Genomic DNA, 20027 nt, shown 5'->3' with positions numbered 1-20027 from the left:
CATCCATTACTGCTCCTGCATTGGTCCTGGACCTCTCTGCAGATCATTCGCGATCTCCTTCAGTGGAAGGTCATCCTTTAAAGGACATGTCGACCTTCCACCCGACAGACCTGCCGACCTGCCATCGCCGTTTCTATGTGGGCCTAACAAGGCTCCACCCAAGCACGCGGTTGCGCGCCAACAACATTCTCGCCCACGAGACCTGACGAGCGCTCTTTAGTAGCTCGTCAGGCCCCATCACTACGCGCGGATTTTCACCATACAGTAATCCTAACATGGGATTAAGAGCGTACGTGCCAACACGAGTATATTCTCCAACAGGAGCATAGCCCCATCGCGCTATGTGCGCCCTCATGCGCATATGCGCCCATATTCTCCTGCGCAAACTGCGCTTACGAGCCAAAAGTCTCCTGCACGCCCGCGCCCATCTGTGAGCAAACCACCTGCGTGCCATCAACCTCCTGCGCAATGGCGCTCTCCCATGCGCATACGCCCCCAACCATCTTACGCGCCAGGTAAAACCTGCGCGCCAACTGTCAACAGATAGCTGGACTTCCGGGAAGTCAGCAATTCTGCCTTCTCTCACGCGTCAACCAGTACCAACGCGCCAGCGCTCACCTGCGCGCCAACCTTTCCCCCGCTCGCATCCACAAGGATACGCACGCGCGCCTTGCGCACACTCGCCCATCGCTCCCGCACGCCCCATATTATTCCACGCGCTAGGGAACTTTCTCCAGCGCGCGCACCCTACGGCCGGCTCAGACGCGCGAACACACTCCCACGTGCCCGAACACTTAATGTGATAATTCTGAGCGCCCACACGCGCCACCAGTCTCCCACGCGCGAGCCCCGATATTCTCCCTCGCACGAGTGTCAATATCCTCCCGCGCGCGAGACTACTGAACGACGTACGGCAAGGTCGCCATCGCCTCATTCCCCTCCACGCAGGCGCATACCACTGCGCATTGTGGGAGAAGGGAAACTTCCAGAGGGGTCCAAGATCCCAAAGCTACCACAGGTGAACCGACCAATGATAATTGCTCCTCCCAGGGATCCTTCAATCCCTTTTCCTTCAAAGGGTATGTCTGACAGCGCGTCTGTCAGCCAACAGGCCTGGTTCGGTGCCCTGATCAGAGCCGTAGCTCAGGCTTTCAAGCCCCTCTTCTCTGAATTAGGACACAGAATCATGGCTTCTTCTACCCCTTTGAAGAGAAAGAGGAGTTCCAGACGCGGTCACTTCCCCAAGGGCGAAACTGACTCCACGCAGACCTTCGAGACAGGTTCCTTCTATTCCTTAGACTGACTCTCCTTCCCTTTTGGACGAAGATTTCCCGTCCCCAAGGGAATCACGCGAGGAGAGACTTTTCCCCATCGCACCAATGGAGGAAACCTCTCTTCGCGCCGAGGGGTCTACTCAGTCGGGGATTGGAAGGAACATGCCACCCTCATCAATGTTGGAATCTTATATCCTTCCCAGGAAGGAATCTAAAGACTCCAAGGCATTGCCTAAGTCCTCTACTAGGACTAGGATGGAGCCAACTAGCCACTCGGAATGTCCGCAACTCCCCAAAAAGAGCCTTCGGGGATAGAAGGAGACTTTGCTTCAAGTCCTACAGCAAGAGGATACCAGAACATGCGTTTTGGCAAGTTCTGACTCTAATGAGGGCTCTCAACGGGTTTTCCGACCCAGAGATCCCTCCTCGAGAGAGCAAAGACACGGTCTTAGAACGCATCTTTGGTCCTCAAAAACCCTCTTAAGACCAGTGCAGCCCCTGCCCTGGTCTCAGGGGATTAAGAGTACCAGGGACAAGATCTCACAACAGCTCTCTGAGATGTCCTCCTCCAACTGTTCCGGTGCCACCAACAAGCTCCTTCCACCTCCTCGCGTACAGCAGAGGAGGTACCTTGAGATCCTAGAGGAGCCTTGTTTAGCTCTTCCTCTTCACCACTCGCTCGAAGAGCTAACCAGGGAGTCGCTCTTGAGAGACTCTCCAACCGGCAGGTCTCATTCTCGGCAGCCGAGATCCTTAACCAGGAGAAAGTTGCGAAGTGTGCTATGCAAGCCACTTCGTGGCTCGATATCTGGTTGGGGACTTTAGCTATCCTGATACGTTCTGAGGACTTCTCCAAGGAACGTACCAGGAAAGCTATGGAAACCTTCCTTCTCTCAAGTACTCGCACGATCGAGTTTCTGGCCCACCAAGTCTCGAACTTGTGGGGGAAATACCATCCTGAAACGTCGGGATGCAGTAGCTTAGAGATTCCATCAGAAGGTCCCTAGCGCCGAGATCAATATGCTCAGACATTCCTCCCTAGAGGGATCCGTCCTGTTTGAGCCTAAGAATGTGGATCATGCCGCTGAGAGGTGGAGGAAGTCTCATCAAGACTTCTTCCTTCATAGGGCTTTAACATCCAAGCCCTATAAGCCTCCAGCACCACAGCAGTCTCGTCCAGTCAAGACCACTACGACGACAACAGCAGCGATGACCTTGGTGTCTAAGCCCTTTCCTGTCGACGAAAGGAAAGGCAAAAAGTCCTCCAGGGGAGGCAAGAATCCTAGAGGGAGCAGCCGAGGCCGCAAACACTAGGATAGGCAGTCCCTCTGCATTTCCACCAGTGGGGGGATGCCTACATAGTTCCTTAAACAGGTGGAAGCAACTCGGGACCGATTCCTGGACAATCTCCATGATCAGTCTAGGATATCGCATCTCGTTCATAACATCTCTACCTCCCCTGACGACGAATCCAGTGTCATTGAACTCCCTTGCCATGGGATCAGCAAGGGGGCAAGCCCTTCGGGCAGAAGTCCAGACCCTGTTGAAGGTCCTCAACGGATCCCCAGGCTTCTTCAGTCGACTCTTTCTTGTATTGAAGGCGTCTGGAGGCTGGAGACCAGTCATCGACCTCTCAGCCCTGAACAAGTTTGTCAAACAAACTCCGTTCAGCATGGAGACGGCGGACATGGTCAGTCTAGCAGTAAGACCGCTAGAGTTCATGTGCACACTGGACCTAAAGGACGTGTACTTCCAGATCCCAGTCCATCCGTCTTCAAGGAAGTACTTAAGATTCAGCCTAGACAACAGAATGTACCAGTTTAAGGTGCTGTGCTTCGGTCTTTCCACAGCACCACAAGTCTTCACCAGAGTGTTCATGTTGGGAACACAGGATTGGCATTCGTCTCCTCCGTTATCTGGACGACTGGTTAATCCTAGCAGACTCGGTGTCAACCTTTCTTCAACACTGAGACTTTGCCAAGATCTCGGGATCATGGTAAATCTCGAGAAGTCTTTACTGCTTCCCACTCAAAGACTGGTATACTTAGGCATGATTATAGACACCACTCTCCACAAAGCCTTCCCATCAGACGACAGGATAGCAAGGCTGAGGAAGGTCGCAAGACCTTTTCTCAGATGAGAAGAACTTCCAGCCCAATCGTGGTTACCTCTCCTCGGTCACCTTTCATAGCTGGCCCGTCTAGTTCCCAATGGTCGCCTCAGGATGAGATCCCTTCAGTGGCGACTCAAGTCCCGGTGGAATCAAGTGTACGACTCCCCGTACGGAAAGGAGTGGATCTTCTTGTCTTCCCCCCAGATTTAATGCTGTTTTCAGACGCTTCAAAAAAAAAAGGGTGGGGGGGGGGCCCACGTGCTGCACCACACGACCTCAGGCCTCTGGTCAGAGTCAGAAAAGTATCTCCACATAAATCTCCTAGAGATGAAGGCTGTCTTTCTAGCCCTTCAACAGTTCCAACAGTACCTAGCAAGTCACTCTGTGGTGGTGACGAGCGACAACACCACAGTAGTGGTCTACTGTATATCAACAAACAAGGAGGTACTTTTTCGCAGCAACTATCCCATCTAGCAGTAGAGATACTGAGATGGGCCGAAATCCACTCGATACCACTATCGGCACGCTTCATTCCGGGCAAAAGGAATGTGCTGGCCGACAACCTGAGCAGAGCATCTCAGATAGTGAGTACCGAGTGGTTTTTGGATCATCTAGTAGCCAACAAAGTCCTGACTTTCCGGGGTTCTCCGACTGGGCGTCTTCGCAACGGCCCTGAACTTCAGGCTCCCGCTGAACTGCTCCCCAGTCCCAGACCCCAAGGGTCTTTGGCAAGATGCTTTCCAACAATGTTGGGACAACATCGACGTTTACGCTTTTCCCCCGTTCTGTCTGATGAGGAGGGTGCTCAACAAGACCAGAACATCGGTCAATCTTTCAATGACCCTCATAGCTCCGCTATGGCATCACGCAGAATGGTTCCTGGACCTTCTGCAACTCCTAATGGAGCCACCAAGAGAACTCCCTCCATGACACAATCTACTCAAACAACCACATGTCAACATCTTCCACTACGGCTTCACGCCTGGAGACTATCCAGCATCTCTCTGAGAGAGTATTTTTGCAACAAGTTGCAATCAGGATGTCTGGACACCTGCGAAAGTCTTCAGCAGCAGTCTACCAGGCAAAGTGGAAAGTCTTCTGTGGTTGGTGTCGTGGAAGGGGTATCTCTCCACTCGATGACACTATTCCAACAATAGCAGAGTTTCTTGTGTATTTGCATGAAGAAATGCGCCTTTCAGTCTCGGCAGTGAAAGGCTATCGCTCAGCCTTAAGCCTCGCCTTCAGGCTGAAAGGAATGGACATTTCCTCATCGCTAGAACTTTCTGTACTCATACGGAGTTATGAACTTACCTGCCTTCATTTGGAAGTGAGACCTCCCTCATGGAACGTGGTTTGAGTTCTCAGGTCTCTTAAGAGACCTCCCTATGAACCATTACGCCAGGCATCAGATTGCCACCTAACCTGGAAGACTGTGTTCCTGCTAGCTTTGGCCTCGGCCACGAGAGTCGGTGAACTTCATGGTCTCTCGCCCATTCAAGGAGATGAGGGGAGGTAACGTTCAGCTTCGTCCCTGAGTTTATTGCTAAGACTCAGAATCCAGGAGTAGCGGATCCTCGATTTGACTCCTTCCAGATTTCTAGTCTCCGTACTGTAACAGATGACCCAGACCATCTCTTACTATGCCCATTAAGGAGTTTAAGGCTGTACCTCAAAAGAACAGCCGCAGACCGTCCTCTTGTGCCAGCACTATTCGTCAGCACAAGAAAGACTAAGAGGAGGGTCACCAAGAACACCATCTCAGCATGGATTCGCAGGGTCATTGACTTGGCCTTGAATCCAGACCCTCCTCCGTCACGTCGCCCCAGAGCACATGATGTCAGGGGCATAGCTATGTCCCTGGCCTTCAAAAGAAATTTTTCAGTGACGCAGTTTCTTCAAGCTGGGGTGTGGAAATGGCAAACAACGTTCACATCCCACTACCTGCAAGATGTGACCCACAGGAGACTCGATACGTTCTCTATCGGTCCTGTGGTGGCTGCACAACAGCTGGTTTAAAACCTCAATCTCCTTATTGGACAAGTAGCAGAAGGTTGAGGCATTGTTACCCGGTTTTAGTCTGCATGAATGAAAAGGTTTGACTGGCCCTTATTCTTTTCTTCATCATCCCCTCTCTTGGGGAAAGCAGCATCCGGGGTTCTCTGCATAGCTAACCTCAAACCACCACAGGTAAACCATGCTCCCTTGTGTTCCTAGTATTAATATTAATACTGTTACGTCCCCATACCCTGATGAGGTGGTATTGGGAAAGTCCTAGTCTACAAGTTTCCATCTAAAGAACTTCAGAACAACTTTCTAGGACGAGTCACACTTCTTCATACCTTCACACACAGCTTGCGTAGGCCGCAGACCTTGCGTAGCAAGGTTTTAGCGAGGTGCACGGACTCCTTATTTCTTGATTGCTTACACACTCAAATAAGGAGTCCCCGGGCAAAGCCAAAAGCCAGACTGGCTGGGACGTCCACCCTTCCTAATGGGTGAGTCACCCCTTATAGCGTGGTTTGTATTCCAGTTACAGAACAAATGACAAATTCGTAGATAATTTGTATTTTTCCTAACTACAAACCTTAGCTATTTAACCGAACTTGGCCGGCAGCCCTATCCCCCTTGAAGTCCTACCTCCAAGCAAAGTGAGCTCAAGCACAGGTGTGTGAGAGGGGGTGGGTAGCAAGCTACTCTCCCCTACCCCTCTAATTAGCGGTGTGGGTAGTAAACCCTCGTTAAAAATTAATCTCTCGTCATTTCAGCTACGCTGAAAGTAATAGCCCTATTAAATAGTTAAGGTTTGTGTACTATAGTTAGGAAAAATACAAATTATCTACAAATTTGTCATGTATGTATGGACATCTTTGAATCATTTTTATTATTAGAATTTCTATGCAAAAAGTTTATCACTGAATAGTTTACTTGTGTTAACTATAAACTTGTCATGTATATTTGCTTTTCATTACTGCATTGCGGTGGGAGGGAACCGGTGCAAAGAAGTCCAGGTGATTTGAAAACATCGGGCTGTGTGTAGCAGTCCTAACAATGAGAAATTAAAACTTAAATATGTGGATCTTCGTACCGCAAGAAACTGAAATCACGAAGACAAGAGGGATGACTGTACATTAAGTTTTCCTCTTCTACCACTCAGTCCTGAGTTGAAACGTCATAAGTGAAGAGACTTTTGACAGTCAAGGAGACTAAGAGATCCTCACTCTCACTCATACATGTTGCTTATCTGCCCGTTAAACGATTCAACAGTTATCCAGCTTTCGCGCTTAAAACATACTCCCTACATTAATCACGATGCTTTGTATAGCTAGGAAAAATACACTATACTTTAAAGATTTGTGATATCAAAATAAATTCTTAGATTTGTGATATCAAAATAAAGTCTTAGATTTGTGATATCAAAATAAATTCTTAGATTTGTGATATCAAAATAAATTCTTTACTTTCAGGTTTTAAAAGAATTTTCAGTAGAGGAAAGCCTTAATCCCATCCCCTACACAAAGAATTAAACTACCATCCGTGAGAAGGTTAAGGTTACGAAGCAGATTTTCACCGGGAGGAGACTTCCTAAACACACTTCTACAATGGCTACGTCAATGCCGTCTCAGTCTGCAGGAACTTCCACTACTTTAGTAGAGCCTGATACCCCACATCTCGGTGCAGAGGAACAGGTAATCAAGTGGAATGAACATATACATGTTTAGTAGTACAGTAGTAAGTATTTCTACTACTGTATTAATTTACTTCTCATTTGATTTAAATTATTAAAATTAATTAACAAGGACTGTTGTACAAAAGATCCTACCGAGAGTAAAGACTGAAATCTTTTCACTAGGATTTGTAATGAAGTTAAATTTCATTTGGTTTTGTTTCAGGTTTCCAGTGGAGTAGTAAGGCTGAGACTCCATAAGCCAAGGAGGAAGAAAGTTAGCTGGACTAATGACACAATTGATAATGAAAATATGGGCAAAAAGAAATCAAAATGTAAGTGCAGAATACATATTTAGATACAGTATTCTTTTGGTATGGTAATGTTTTATTTCTTGTGGAACCTATTGTAATAGTAATGTCATTTTTAATTATTCTTCCATGAATACAAACCTTCGTACATTAATAGGAGAAGGATTCAAGTGCACCTGGAACTCGGCTGTGAAAACTTATGACTAGGTGTAGGCAGTAGCCAATAGTTACCGGCCAGTGGTGAGGAAACACCGCAAGTCTTGCTGGTACACAACTAACACACAATATTGGCCTCTTTCGTATCTTGGCTTTTTTAATATCCTTTCTTTTTCTTTTCAGTATGTGTGTATGTGTATGCTTGTCCGAGCTGAAGGCGGACCTGCCCAGGAGTGTCTGGAAAATACCACACTATGAGCAGCAGGGAGGTAGATCCTCATACATTCTTGCCCTTAGTTCGAGGGGCACATGTGTCACCTGTCTCTCTGTGAGGAGTGTAGGAAGTGGTCCCCCTCCCAGTGGCAGGTGTATGACAGGAGGCGAAAAAAAGCTAAGAGTGACTCCTCTCCCTCGGGCTCATCTTTGAGGTAGAAGAAATTGACTAGACTTCTTTCTTCAACCCTTGTTACTCTGCCCTCTGATGCTTTCCCTTCTGTCTTTCTGGGAGATAAGATGGGGAAGACTGGTGACAAATTAAAACTTGGACAAGTTTCAAGGGGAGACTTCTGTTTCCCTTAGCGAAATAGGTTAGCCTCTCCCTCGAGAGGATACTTCTATAGTTTCAGATCTTATTCTAGTTGATGACTGTGGTATGCCTTTGGGCTTACCTGCAGTCCCAAGGTACTTAATCCAGAGAGAAGTTAGCCTTGACACTTAATCTCTCGAAGGGGAATAATGCTTCATTCCCTAATGATCCTATTGTCCTTAACAGTGACCCTGAATGCAAGCTACGTGTGGACAACCGTCCTTTCCTTATGAGGGTTTATTTTTTATAATTGCATCCTGATTGGTTTCCTCAAAAATGCATACTTCAGTCACTCCATAGAAGCTTCTAGAACTAATTTCTCATGCAATTTGGGCCTCATGTTATGCCATAACAAAAGCGTAGCACATGTCAATCCGTGATGGCACTTTCCATAAACAGGGATTTCCTTGAGGCTTGGTTTTCTCAAAAATGCTGACTCCACAGATTAAGGCAGTGGCCTCTTGGTCCAAACACTAGATAATTTCCTTCTTGCTGCAGACACACTTCATCGAGGCTCAGTTTGTTTCCAAAATATTGATGACTGTGAGGTGATGACATCTTCGACCAAACACTAGTTGATTCTCCTCTTGCTGCTCACACTTTGGGATTAAATACAGTATGTTTGTCTGTTTTAATAATATATTTCTGGGTCGACCTGTGACGCCTGGTGAAAAGGGTCCATCTTATCTCTTTTCTGATATAAATACTTCCAAATATACCAGAGAAAGTTGAAGCATGGAATGCAGAGGTTACTACCCCAGCGCGAGCACCCTAAGGGCGTCGTGTATAAAGAAAGGGCGTGTGATAACCACTATTCACAGGTCGTCTTCCATTTAGATCAATCCTTCCTCAAAAGGGGAGCCGCCCTAACGGCACCAACTGAACTCACCTGATCCACTCAGCGACGCCTGCCTCGAGCGCCCTCTACTCATCCTTCTGTTGGACTTGTACTAACGACGATTTCTTTATTTTGTGACTCGCTTTTTTGCCTTTTTTTGTGGATTTCTTCATTATGGCTGAAGCTCTCCTTACTCCTGCACCAATGTTAAGTACCACAGATTGTTTTGACAGTTTTTTCTAGTACCGGGTAAGTAGTGTTAAGTAATAGGAAGTGTTTTTTAATACGTTCAGCCTTGTGCCTTCCGTGTACGCTCAGTGCGTTTTCTTTTTGCTTTTCGTTGCCCTTTTGGTACTGTTATCTGTTAGGTTCATTAATCTTAAGTAATTTTATTTTAATCTTATTTTAAGATTGTAGGCTCCATGCCTCTGTTTGAACCTTTATCTTTATGTGTGGTACTTATTAGTCGTATACAAGTCCGTTTCTGTTAACGAAAAATAGCGTTCAGGGGTTTCATTACAGTTTAGTACCGCCGATTCGGTAGGTCTTTTATTATTATCATTTGACTGTATTCCCCTGTCGCTATTCTTTGTTAGTCTTTTATTGTTATTTTCGGACAGATGTGCTTTATTTGTGAGGATTCGTGCTTGTTAGATTGACCGTCGTAACCGACGAGTCCGAGAGAATGGGATTCCCGTTTTCTTTCTTATAGACTCGGGAGCCCGTTCTCTCTGTCTCACTTAGGGATGACTACGTTATACCGGTGATTGTTTTAAGGTTACGATGATCTTTCTTGTCTTATAGTTGGTGTTCGATCCGTGTCGTGTTAGAGTCGCTTTAGGTATCAGCCTGCCTTGCGCGGCCTTATGTCCCCCCCCTTAGTTCCACTCTCTCCTCGCTCCGGCATGGGAGTTGGGTCGGAACATTATTCATACTCCGCCGTGAGTTTCACCCTATCTGGGAACGCTTATTACCTATTACCTTTTGCGCCCCTTCGACAGGGAATTCTCCCCTCGTTGGCTTTCCGCAACTTGACTCCGGCTTCGGCCTTCCATTCACATGAATCTGATGTATCTTCTTTTTGTCTTTTACTCTCCGGCGCGTCCTCCCGGAGTGCTATGGAGATTTATTACTACATCCAGTTAACGTATCCCTTCATTGGGTTAAGGATCTATTACCAAACACACACACCCCCCCATAGCTCTAATATTATTGCATCTACCCATGACACTCCCACATAAAGATGGTTCTCCTAATGGACGAAAGTTTGTATTCATGTAAGAACAAATAACTTAACTTCCCACCTTTGCCTTCCCAGAAAGTCCCAGATGCAATTAGAGGGACTATCCAGTGTACTGGCAAGAGGGACGTGGTTTCCCTGCCACCCAGTGGTAACTACTGGAGATTGCCGACACTTAGTTATAAGTTTTGACTGCCAAGTTCCAGCTGCACTATTACAGTAAAGCACCCAGGTTTGTAAAGTTGGGGAAAAATACAAATTACTTTTTAAATTTGTGATATACATACTGTACATTAAGGAGGTGAGAGGACTTGAAGATTTTATGTTATATAATGTTCAGTTAAGGTTTCTCAATACCCATCCTTTGCCAGGTTGGTTTGAGGGAAACTATACCGACTACATGATGATTTCTTTTTTCTTTCTTAAAACCATTTAATTGATTTTTGTTTTTTAAAGCATTGCTACATTTTTTCCCCAAATTTGTCATTTTTTTGTCATCAAGATACTGGATTATTTATATTTTTTATTTATGAAAATAAAGAAAAATTCACCTTGTAATTACCTCTAGATTTTTTTTGCATATAAAGTTTATACTGTACTTTATGCTGAAGGTAGCATAGCAAGTGAAAAACTTGTAGGGTATAACCAAAGAAAAGTGATTTTGTTTAGTTATACCTTTAGCGGCACAGGAGATACTTTACTTAGTAAGTAATCTATCTATATACCAAGGCACTTCCCCCAATTTTGGGGGGTAGCCGACATCAACAAGCAATAAAAAAAAAAAGGGGACCTCTACTCTCTACGTTCCTCCAGCCTAACCAGGGACTCAGCCGAGTTCAGCTGGTACTGCTAGGGTGCCACAGCCCAACCTCCCACCTAAGTTTTAAAAAACCTTCTTCTGTATGTATTGTATTTTTTCTGTTATAGATTCTATTAATTCCAGAGATAATTGTATGAATATGACTTATCAACCTCATGATTTTGAGCTTTATTTTATTTTTTGTAGGCTGTTGTGTCTATGTTAAACCTCATGAATACAATGAAAGTAGCTCCGATACCGATGATGAATGCGAACATTGTTCGGGGCATACTGAAAAAAAGAAAATTCACAAGCAATCAAAAGATCCACAGGACAATATTGGTAAGTTATTTACATATTTTGTTATTTATCTCTTGATAAAACTCATTAACCCTTTTACCCCCAAAGGACGTACTGGTACGTTTCACAAAACTCATCCCTTTACCCCCATGGACGTACCGGTACGTCCTTGCAAAAAACTGCTATTTAAATTTTTTTTGCATATTTTTGATAATTCTTTGAGAAACTTCAGGCATTTTCCAAGAGAATGAGACCAACCTGACCTCTCTATGATGAAAATTAAGGCTGTTAGAGCAATTAAAAAAAATATACTGCAAAAGGTGCTTGAAAAAGAATAACCCCTGAGGGTTAAGGGTTGGAAAGTTCCAAATAGCCTGGGGGTATTTTGCTGTGTTTGGTAGGGTACAATTCTAGCCTGAAGTTTAATTGAAATGATAGAAAAGATCTTAGGGTTGTTCACTCAGGTCAATACTATATTCACCGTGGGGGGAAGCCTGTGATATAGATGACAGTAACTACTTGAAGGTATGGTGTGGTTAGTCATTATGCCCTCTCAAGAATTACTGACGACTTTGGGAAACTTCCTTATGAGAGAGAGAGAGAGAGAGAGAGAGAGAGAGAGAGAGAGAGAGAGAGAGAGAGAGATATCAGTCAGCTAGTTTTGTTATTCAAATTGCCTTTGTTTCAGTACATATACAAACCCTCATCCCTTATGAAGGATAGATTTTCAATATTAAACTTAGCCGGTGATTATATAAGCTGCAGCTCTGCTGCCCGACAGAAAAACTCTACGTTCAAAATACGCCAGCGATCGCTATGCAGGTAGGGGGTGTACATCAACAGCGCCATCTGTCGAGCAGGTACTCTGTACTCAATGTAAACACAGAACTCAATTTTCTCTCTGTCGTGCCACCGGCAAGACCTACTAAATTCGCTGTTGCTTACTGGATTGGTTTTCACATATTTTGGTGAAGTACACATTTCTAGTTATTAGCTTTCGCTTTGCAGACGTTATCTTCAATACATCCTTGCATTCTTTTATTGATTTTGGATTATTTGTTGACGACTTTGGATAGATTTTGAATTCCCCTTTGACTAATTCAAGATGGCTGACCCTTCTCAAGTCCCTAAATTCAGGAAGTGTAATGCTAGGGACTGTTCAAGGCGTCTTCCGAAGGCCTCTATCGATCCTCACACCATTTGTTCCAATTGTCGGGATAAGACCTGTCAATTGGAAGATCGATGTGAGGAATGCGTTGGGCTTTCGGAATTCGATTTCATCGAATTCCAGAAATACACACGTAGGCTAGAGAGAGATAGGGTCAGGAGAAGTTCATCTCGCTCCGTTGATTTTTCCTCTCCTCATGCCCCACAACCTATTCCTTCCCCTGTAGTGGTTGCTCCTGATCCCCCTTCTAGCACTCAACAACCTTCGATGGCAGATATGATGCGTGCCATCCAGGCTCTGGGTGAGAGAGTCGAGTCATTGGCGAGTGACCGTAACCAACTCATGGCAGACGTCAAGGAGTTGAAGTGTAAGAGTGCAGTGGGTAGTGACAAAGTGAGTGGTAGTGTTGTGGAAAGTGTTGTAGATAATGTTGCGCTTGAGGGTTCGTCTGTTCGTGCCTGTCGTCCTCCCAGTCCGGGACCTCTTGCAAGCTCCCAAGCCCAGGGGAGAAGCAATGTCGTACGACCAAAGGGTTCGAGAGGCTTTAATCAGCGAACAGACGTTCCCTCCGTGGTTTCGGACGTATCTTGCCAAGATCGCCCCACCCACAAGAAGACGAGAGAGCCCATTTATTCCTCGTCTGCGGAAGATGTTTCTCGAAAGAAACCATGCACCAAGGTCTCGCGGCCTCTTAAACGCAAGTCGGTCCCTTCCGCGCAAGTCCAACGGCCCAGTTGTAGCCACTGGGTCAGTTCGGACTCGCTGCAGTCTTCAGATGACTGCACACCTCCTTAGAGAGGCAAAGCGGTACCGCATCAGGCAGTAACACCGTCTGTTGCCGCACCTGCTACTGTAGACCCTAAGTGGTCTTTGCTGCAGATCATGCAGACACAGTTAACGTCATTAATGCAGGACTTTCGTGCGGAGAAGGTTGACGCTGCACCAACCGCTAGCCTACAACCACCCACGGTTGTGCGTCCAGTGGACGCTGAGGCTACCTTCTCCCGCACTCCAGCTGTGAGAATCCCGCCACCCATGCGTTCCAGTGTACCCTGCCAGCCGCATGTTGACGTTCAGCGACGCACGGAACCTTCCGTTGACGTTCGCGAGTTACAACAACAACCTAAGTTGTTTTGTTTTGACGCGGTGCGTCAACCTCCGCAACCCAGTGTGGTTACCACTACTCGCCCACAGCAGACTAGACAGTCTGGAGTAGACGCTTTGCGCCCCCGCGCTGCTATGGTTGTTGCCAGCTCACAGACTGGGCAACAGTTCCATGACGTTGCGTCCGGTTCAGTCACGCATGCACCCGTGCTGCCGGACTCAGCTGACCAGCCAATTCCTACTCCTTTTCCGGTTCCTCCTCAGTATTCAGATGATGGACTCTCTGATGATGACGACGCTGCACACATTGACGACCCGCATACGGACATCGACGAACCCAAGACCACGCAACCCTCCTTGGACTTTAGGAAAGTTCTTGCACTGTTCAGGGAGATGTATCCTGATCAGTTTGTTTCTGCGGCCCCACGCTCTCCTCCATCTGAGTTCGCTTTAGGCACGCAGTCATCCGCGCCTGCCTTTACGAAGCTCGTCCTCGCCCGCTCGTCTAAGAGAGCTTTACGAGTGTTGGGAGAATGGATGCAGTCCAAAAAGCACCTTGGGAAGACAGCATTCACGTTTCCCCCTGCGAAACTCTCTTCCAGATCGAGCGTCTGGTATGCCACGGGAGAAGTTCTCGGCTTGGGAGTTCCTGCCTCTGCCCAGGGCGACTTCTCAAGTCTAGTAGACTCTCCCCGCAGGCTAGCCATGAGACGCTCCAAGATTTGTTGGACTCCTTCAGACTTAGACCATCTGATGAAAGGAGTGTTCAGAGCCTTCGAGGTTTTTAACTTTTTGGATTGGTGTTTGGGAGCGTTGAGCAGGAAGATCTCCCCTTCTGACAAGGAAACTTCCATGCTCATTATGTCCTGCATGGACAAGGCCATACGGGACGGTTCCAGTGAGCTTGCGGCTTCGTTCGTTTCCGGGGTCCTCAAGAAACGGGAAAACCTTTGCTCCTTCTTGTCAGCTGGAGTAACACAGTGTCAGAGATCGGAACTTATGTTTGCTCCTCTCTCAAAGTGCCTTTTCCCAGATGAGTTGATAAAGGAGATTGCTGCCTCCTTGATTCAAAAAGACACGCATGACCTGGTTGCGTCCTCTGCCCGCAAAGCCACCCCTTTGCCTTCCGTGTCTAGACCCAGGATGGACACTCCAGCGTCCAGATTCATTCCGCCCTTTCGTGGCAGAGCCTCCAGCAGAGGAGGTGCTCGTGCCGAAGGGAGACGTGGGAATAAGAAGAAAGGTACCAAGTCCTTTAAGGGCAGAGTCTGACTGCCACCTTCTTCAGACAGCAGTGGGAGCCAGACTCAAGAACTTCTGGCAGTCCTGGGAGAAAAGGGGCGCAGATGCACAATCTGTGAAGTTGCTCAGAGAAGGGTACAAGATCCCGTTTGTACGCAAACCCCCTCTAGCAACGTCTCCCATCGATCTCTCTCCCAGGTACAGAGAGGAGGACAAGAGACTAGCTTTGAAGCAAGAGGTGTCTCTCTTACTAGAAAAGGGCTTCTACAACCGTCTCTTCTTAGTGGTAAAGAAGACAGGAGGGTGTAGGCCGGTGCTAGACGTCAGTGCTCTGAATGTCTTTGTCACGAAGCAGACGTTCGCCATGGAGACCACAAAGTCTGTTCTAGCAGCGGTCAGGAAGGAAGACTGGATGGTCTCTTTAGACCTAAGGGACGCTTACTTTCACGTCCCCATCCACCCAGATTCCCAACCTTTTCTGAGGTTCGTTTACAGAAAGGTTGTCTACCAATTTCAAGCCCTGTGCTTTGGCCTAAGCACGGCTCCTCTTGTCTTTACGAAACTGATGAGGAATATTGCCAAATTCCTGCATTTAGCGGACATCAGAGCCTCCCTCTATTTGGACGACTGGCTTCTAAGAGCTTCTTCCAGTCGTCGCTGTCTGGAGAATCTAAAGTGGACTCTAGATCTGACCAAGGAATTGGGTCTCCTGGTCAATATGGAAAAGTCCCAACTGGTCCCATCCCAAACTATAGTGTACTTAGGAATGGAGATTCACAGTCAAGCTTTTCGGGCTTTTCCGTCGGCCCCCAGAACAAGTCAAGCCCAAGGATGCATCCAGAACATGCTAAAGAAGGACCGATGTTCAGTCAGACAGTGGATGAGTCTGATAGGGACGCTTTCATCCCTGGAACAGTTCATTGCGTTAGGGAGACTGCACCTCCGTCCCCTTCAATTTCACCTAGCTGTTCACTGGAAAAAGGACAAGACGCTAGAAGCGGTCTCGATCCCCATTTCCGAGAAGATGAAGTCATCACTGACTTGGTGGAAGGACAACATCAACCTCAGAGAGGGTCTGCCCCTGGCTGTTCAGACCCCCAACCACGTTCTCTTCTCGGACGCATCGGACACGGGCTGGGGTGCGACATTAGACGGTCGGGAATGCTCGGGAACTTGGAACTCGAATCAAAGAACGTTACATATCAACTGCAAGGAGCTACTGGCAGTTCATCTGGCCTTGAATAGCTTCAAGTCCCTCCTTCTAGGCAAGGTGGTGGAGGTGAACTCAGACAACACCACGGCCTTGGCGTACATCTCCAAGCAAGGAGGGACCCATTCTATGACGTTGTACGAGATCGCAAGGGACCTCCTCACCTGGTCAAGAGATCTAAACCTTTCTCTAGTAACGAGGTTCATTCAAGGCAACATGAATGTCATGGCGGACTGCCTCAGTCGGAAGGGTCAAATCATCCCAAAAGAATGGACCCTACACAAGGATGTGTGCAAGAGACTATGGGCCACATGGGGCCAACCTACCATAGATCTCTTTGCAACCTCGATGACCAAGAGGCTCCCAATTTATTGCTCGCCTATCCCGGACCCAGCAGCAGTTCATATAGATGCCTTTCTACTGGATTGGTCCCATCTAGACCTTTATGCATTCCCCCCGTTCAAGATTGTCAACAAGGTACTGCAGAAGTTCGCCTCTCACGAAGGGACAAGGTTGACGTTAGTTGCTCCCCTCTGGCCCGCGAGAGAATGGTTCACCGAGGTACTTCAATGGCTGGTGGACGTTCCCAGAACTCTTCCTCTAAGAGTGGACCTTCTACGTCAGCCACACGTAAAGAAGGTGCACCCAAGCCTCCACGCTCTTCGTCTGACTGCCTTCAGACTATCGAAAGACTCTCGAGAGCTAGAGGCTTTTCGAAGGAGGCAGCCAGGGCGATTGCTAGAGCAAGGAGGACATCCACTCTTAGAGTCTACCAGTCGAAGTGGGAAGTCTTCCGAAGCTGGTGCAAGTCGGTATCAGTATCCTCAACCAGTACCTCTGTAACCCAAATAGCTGACTTCCTATTATACCTGAGGAAGGAAAGATCTCTTTCAGCTCCCACAATCAAAGGTTACAGAAGCATGTTGGCAGCAGTCTTCCGTCACAGAGGCTTAGATCTTTCTAACAACAAAGATCTACAGGACCTCCTTAAGTCTTTTGAGACCTCGAAGGAGCGTCGTTTGGCTACACCGGGTTGGAATTTAGACGTGGTACTAAGATTCCTTATGTCAGAAAGGTTCGAGCCACTACAATCAGCCTCCTTTAAAGATCTCACTTTAAAGACTCTTTTCCTCGTTTGCTTAGCAACAGCTAAAAGAGTCAGTGAGATACACGCCTTCAGCAGGAACATCGGATTTTCATCTGAAACGGCTACATGTTCTTTACAGCTTGGTTTTCTAGCCAAAAACGAGCTACCTTCTCGTCCTTGGCCGAAATCGTTCGATATTCCAAGCCTTTCAAATTTGGTTGGAAATGAACTAGAAAGAGTCTTATGCCCTGTTAGAGCTCTTAAGTTCTATTTGAGACGAACTAAACCTTTACGAGGACAGTCAGAAGCTTTATGGTGTGCTATTAAGAAACCTTCTTTACCTATGTCAAAGAATGCAGTTTCCTATTATATCAGACTGTTGATACGAGAAGCTCATTCCCATCTGAATGAGGAAGACCATGCTTTGCTGAAGGTAAGGACACATGAAGTTAGAGCTGTCGCAACTTCAGTGGCCTTTAAACAAAATAGATCTCTGCAGAGTATAATGGACGCAACCTATTGGAGAAGCAAGTCAGTGTTCGCGTCTTTTTATCTTAAAGATGTCCAGTCTCTTTACGAGAACTGCTACACCCTGGGACCATTCGTAGCAGCGAGTGCAGTAGTGGGTGAGGGCTCAACCACTACATTCCCCTAATTCCATAACCTTTTTTAATCTTTCTCTTGAAATGTTTTTTATTGTTGTTTTTTGGGTTGTCCGGAAGGCTAAGAAGCCTTTCGCATCCTGGTTGATTTGGCGGGTGGTCAAATTCTTTTCTTGAGAAGCGCCTAGATTAGAGGTTTTGATGTGGTCCTTTAGTATGGGTGGCAACCCTTGATACTTCAGCTCCTAGGAGTCGCTCAGCATCCTAAGAGGATCGCGAGGCTCAGTAAGGAAGACGTACTTAAAAAGGCAGAGTAATTGTTCAAGTCGACTTCCTTACCAGGTACTTATTTATTTTATGTTTGTTATTTTGAATAACTGCTAAAATGAAATACAAAATACTTAGCTCATAATAATGTAAACAAGTAATGCTGGTCTCTACCCACCCCCCTGGGTGTGAATCAGCTTATATAATCACCGGCTAAGTTTAATATTGAAAAATGTTATTTTTTATTAATAAAATAAATTTTTGAATATACTTACCCGGTGATTATATATTAAAGGACCCTCCCTTCCTCCCCAATAGAGACCCAGTGGACCGAGGAGAAAATTGAGTTCTGTGTTTACATTGAGTACTGAGTACCTGCTCGACAGATGGCGCTGTTGATGTACACCCCCTACCTGCATAGCGATCGCTGGCGTATTTTGAACGTAGAGTTTTTCTGTCGGGCAGCAGAGCTGCAGCTTATATAATCACCGGGTAAGTATATTCAAAAATTTATTTTATTAATAAAAATAACATTTTACAGCAATGCTGGAGTACATGGCCATTAAGATTTATAATGAAGTGTAAACAATCCGATCAGTAGTTACCTGCTGGCAGTGGGGTAGCACTACCCCTCTCACATGCTGGCTCACTAACAAACCACTTTCATTTCAGCCCTCAGTGGAGACAGACATCTTCACTTACTGGAGAAGGCCAATTTTCATGTTTTCTAGCTTTTTCAACGATACTCTTGGACTTTGTTCTTGGTATGTCGCTATGAAACCTGGAAATATTGTCCTCAAGTTGGAGACTTGATCAATGCTATCATATGTCTATTAACTCTTTAGGTTAGCAAAAGGTGAGCGCAGGATTCTCACCTCTGCCGCCTCGGAGTTCTACTTCCCTATGTCGAGGAAACAGGCTCCTTCGTGAAGGAAGTCTTTTTTTTCCTACCGTTTACTCATGCGAGCTACAGGCGTCCTAGCGAGTGTTGTTGTTTCAACATTCTCAACCTCGCGTTTTGGAAGCCTATTGCTTTGCTTACCAATCACCAGACTTGGTCTGCAATCAAGTCACTTGAGAGTTATGCTTAATACAAGCTGTCACTCGGCGCATTCAGTGTGCACTTATGGTGACTGCACGACTCTCACCTGAGAGATATGTTTTGTGCAAACTGTCTCTCAACGTGCTCATGTGCGCTAAAGGTGAACGCAGGACTCTCGCCTCACTGCACAATATCATCAACGTGCAAAGTACTCAGCGTGCGTTCAAAATGTGCTGGCTTGGCCGCACACACACACCTGAATGCTCCTTTGATTGAGCGACTGACCTAACCAGACCACTGGTGTTTTTTATCTGTTAGTGGTGTAGTAGGTTGATTATTCCACCGCAGTGTCACGTACATCACTCTTAAACCTTAGAGCGAAAGGGTATCTCTTTAACAAGAGACCTTACTGCTTGCAAGAGCTAAACACATGCATTTATGCTTTTGCTTTCCGATTCTCACACATAATTATGACTACGAGGTCTATCGAGTAGACCTCCGGAGTTGTCCTCGTCAACTTTCAGTCACTCATGGGTGTGATCTTCACATTTGTTTCTATTATGGTTCAAGATCAACTAAAGTAGTTTTCTTTCACTGACAATTATCTCAGATTTTGGGTTGACCTCACACTCCCTCTCTCAGTAGGAAATTGAAGAGCTTCCAACAGGGAGCGTTTTCAGTAAATCATGAAAGAAAATTTTTTTTTTCCATATCCTGAGTCTCTCTACTGTACATAGTAAGAAATAGTGTTAGCCAAAGATAAGATGTTACCTACTAATGAATCTCTCCCTCATAAGATTTCCGCCTAGAAAATCTCGGGTATACATGTAAAGGATTTCTGAGTTTTTTGGATGACATAACTCAGGATCTAGGCTCGATTGTTTATTGAGTAAATACAAATTACTTCAGATTTGTAGTACAGGGTATTTCACTCTAAACGTGGGAGTACGATTATGATTTGCTCATTTGAAACATTTGCCTTCCCAGATTAACGAAACACACAAAGACCCAACTCCTGCCTAGT

The 20027-nt window shown here is 46.3% G+C and overlaps 1 protein-coding gene across 2 annotated transcripts in view; it reads left to right on the top strand.

Annotated features, from left to right (window-relative positions):
* LOC137651174 (E3 ubiquitin-protein ligase PPP1R11-like) overlaps nt 1-20027 on the top strand; it is a 66001-nt gene that overhangs the window by 26072 nt on the left and 19902 nt on the right. For both annotated transcript variants that reach the window (XM_068384317.1, XM_068384316.1), the window contains exons 2-4: nt 6852-7073; nt 7278-7386; nt 11189-11323. In XM_068384317.1, coding sequence (XP_068240418.1) covers nt 6987-7073; nt 7278-7386; nt 11189-11323 — 331 coding nt within the window. In that variant the 5' untranslated portion in view covers nt 6852-6986. The remainder of the gene's footprint in view (nt 1-6851; nt 7074-7277; nt 7387-11188; nt 11324-20027) is intronic.

The sequence above is a fragment of the Palaemon carinicauda genome, chromosome 12 (genome assembly GCF_036898095.1).
Source record: "Palaemon carinicauda isolate YSFRI2023 chromosome 12, ASM3689809v2, whole genome shotgun sequence".
In the NCBI taxonomy this organism is placed as follows: Eukaryota; Metazoa; Arthropoda; class Malacostraca; order Decapoda; family Palaemonidae; genus Palaemon; species Palaemon carinicauda.
This window is presented reverse-complemented; position numbering and strand designations above follow the sequence as displayed.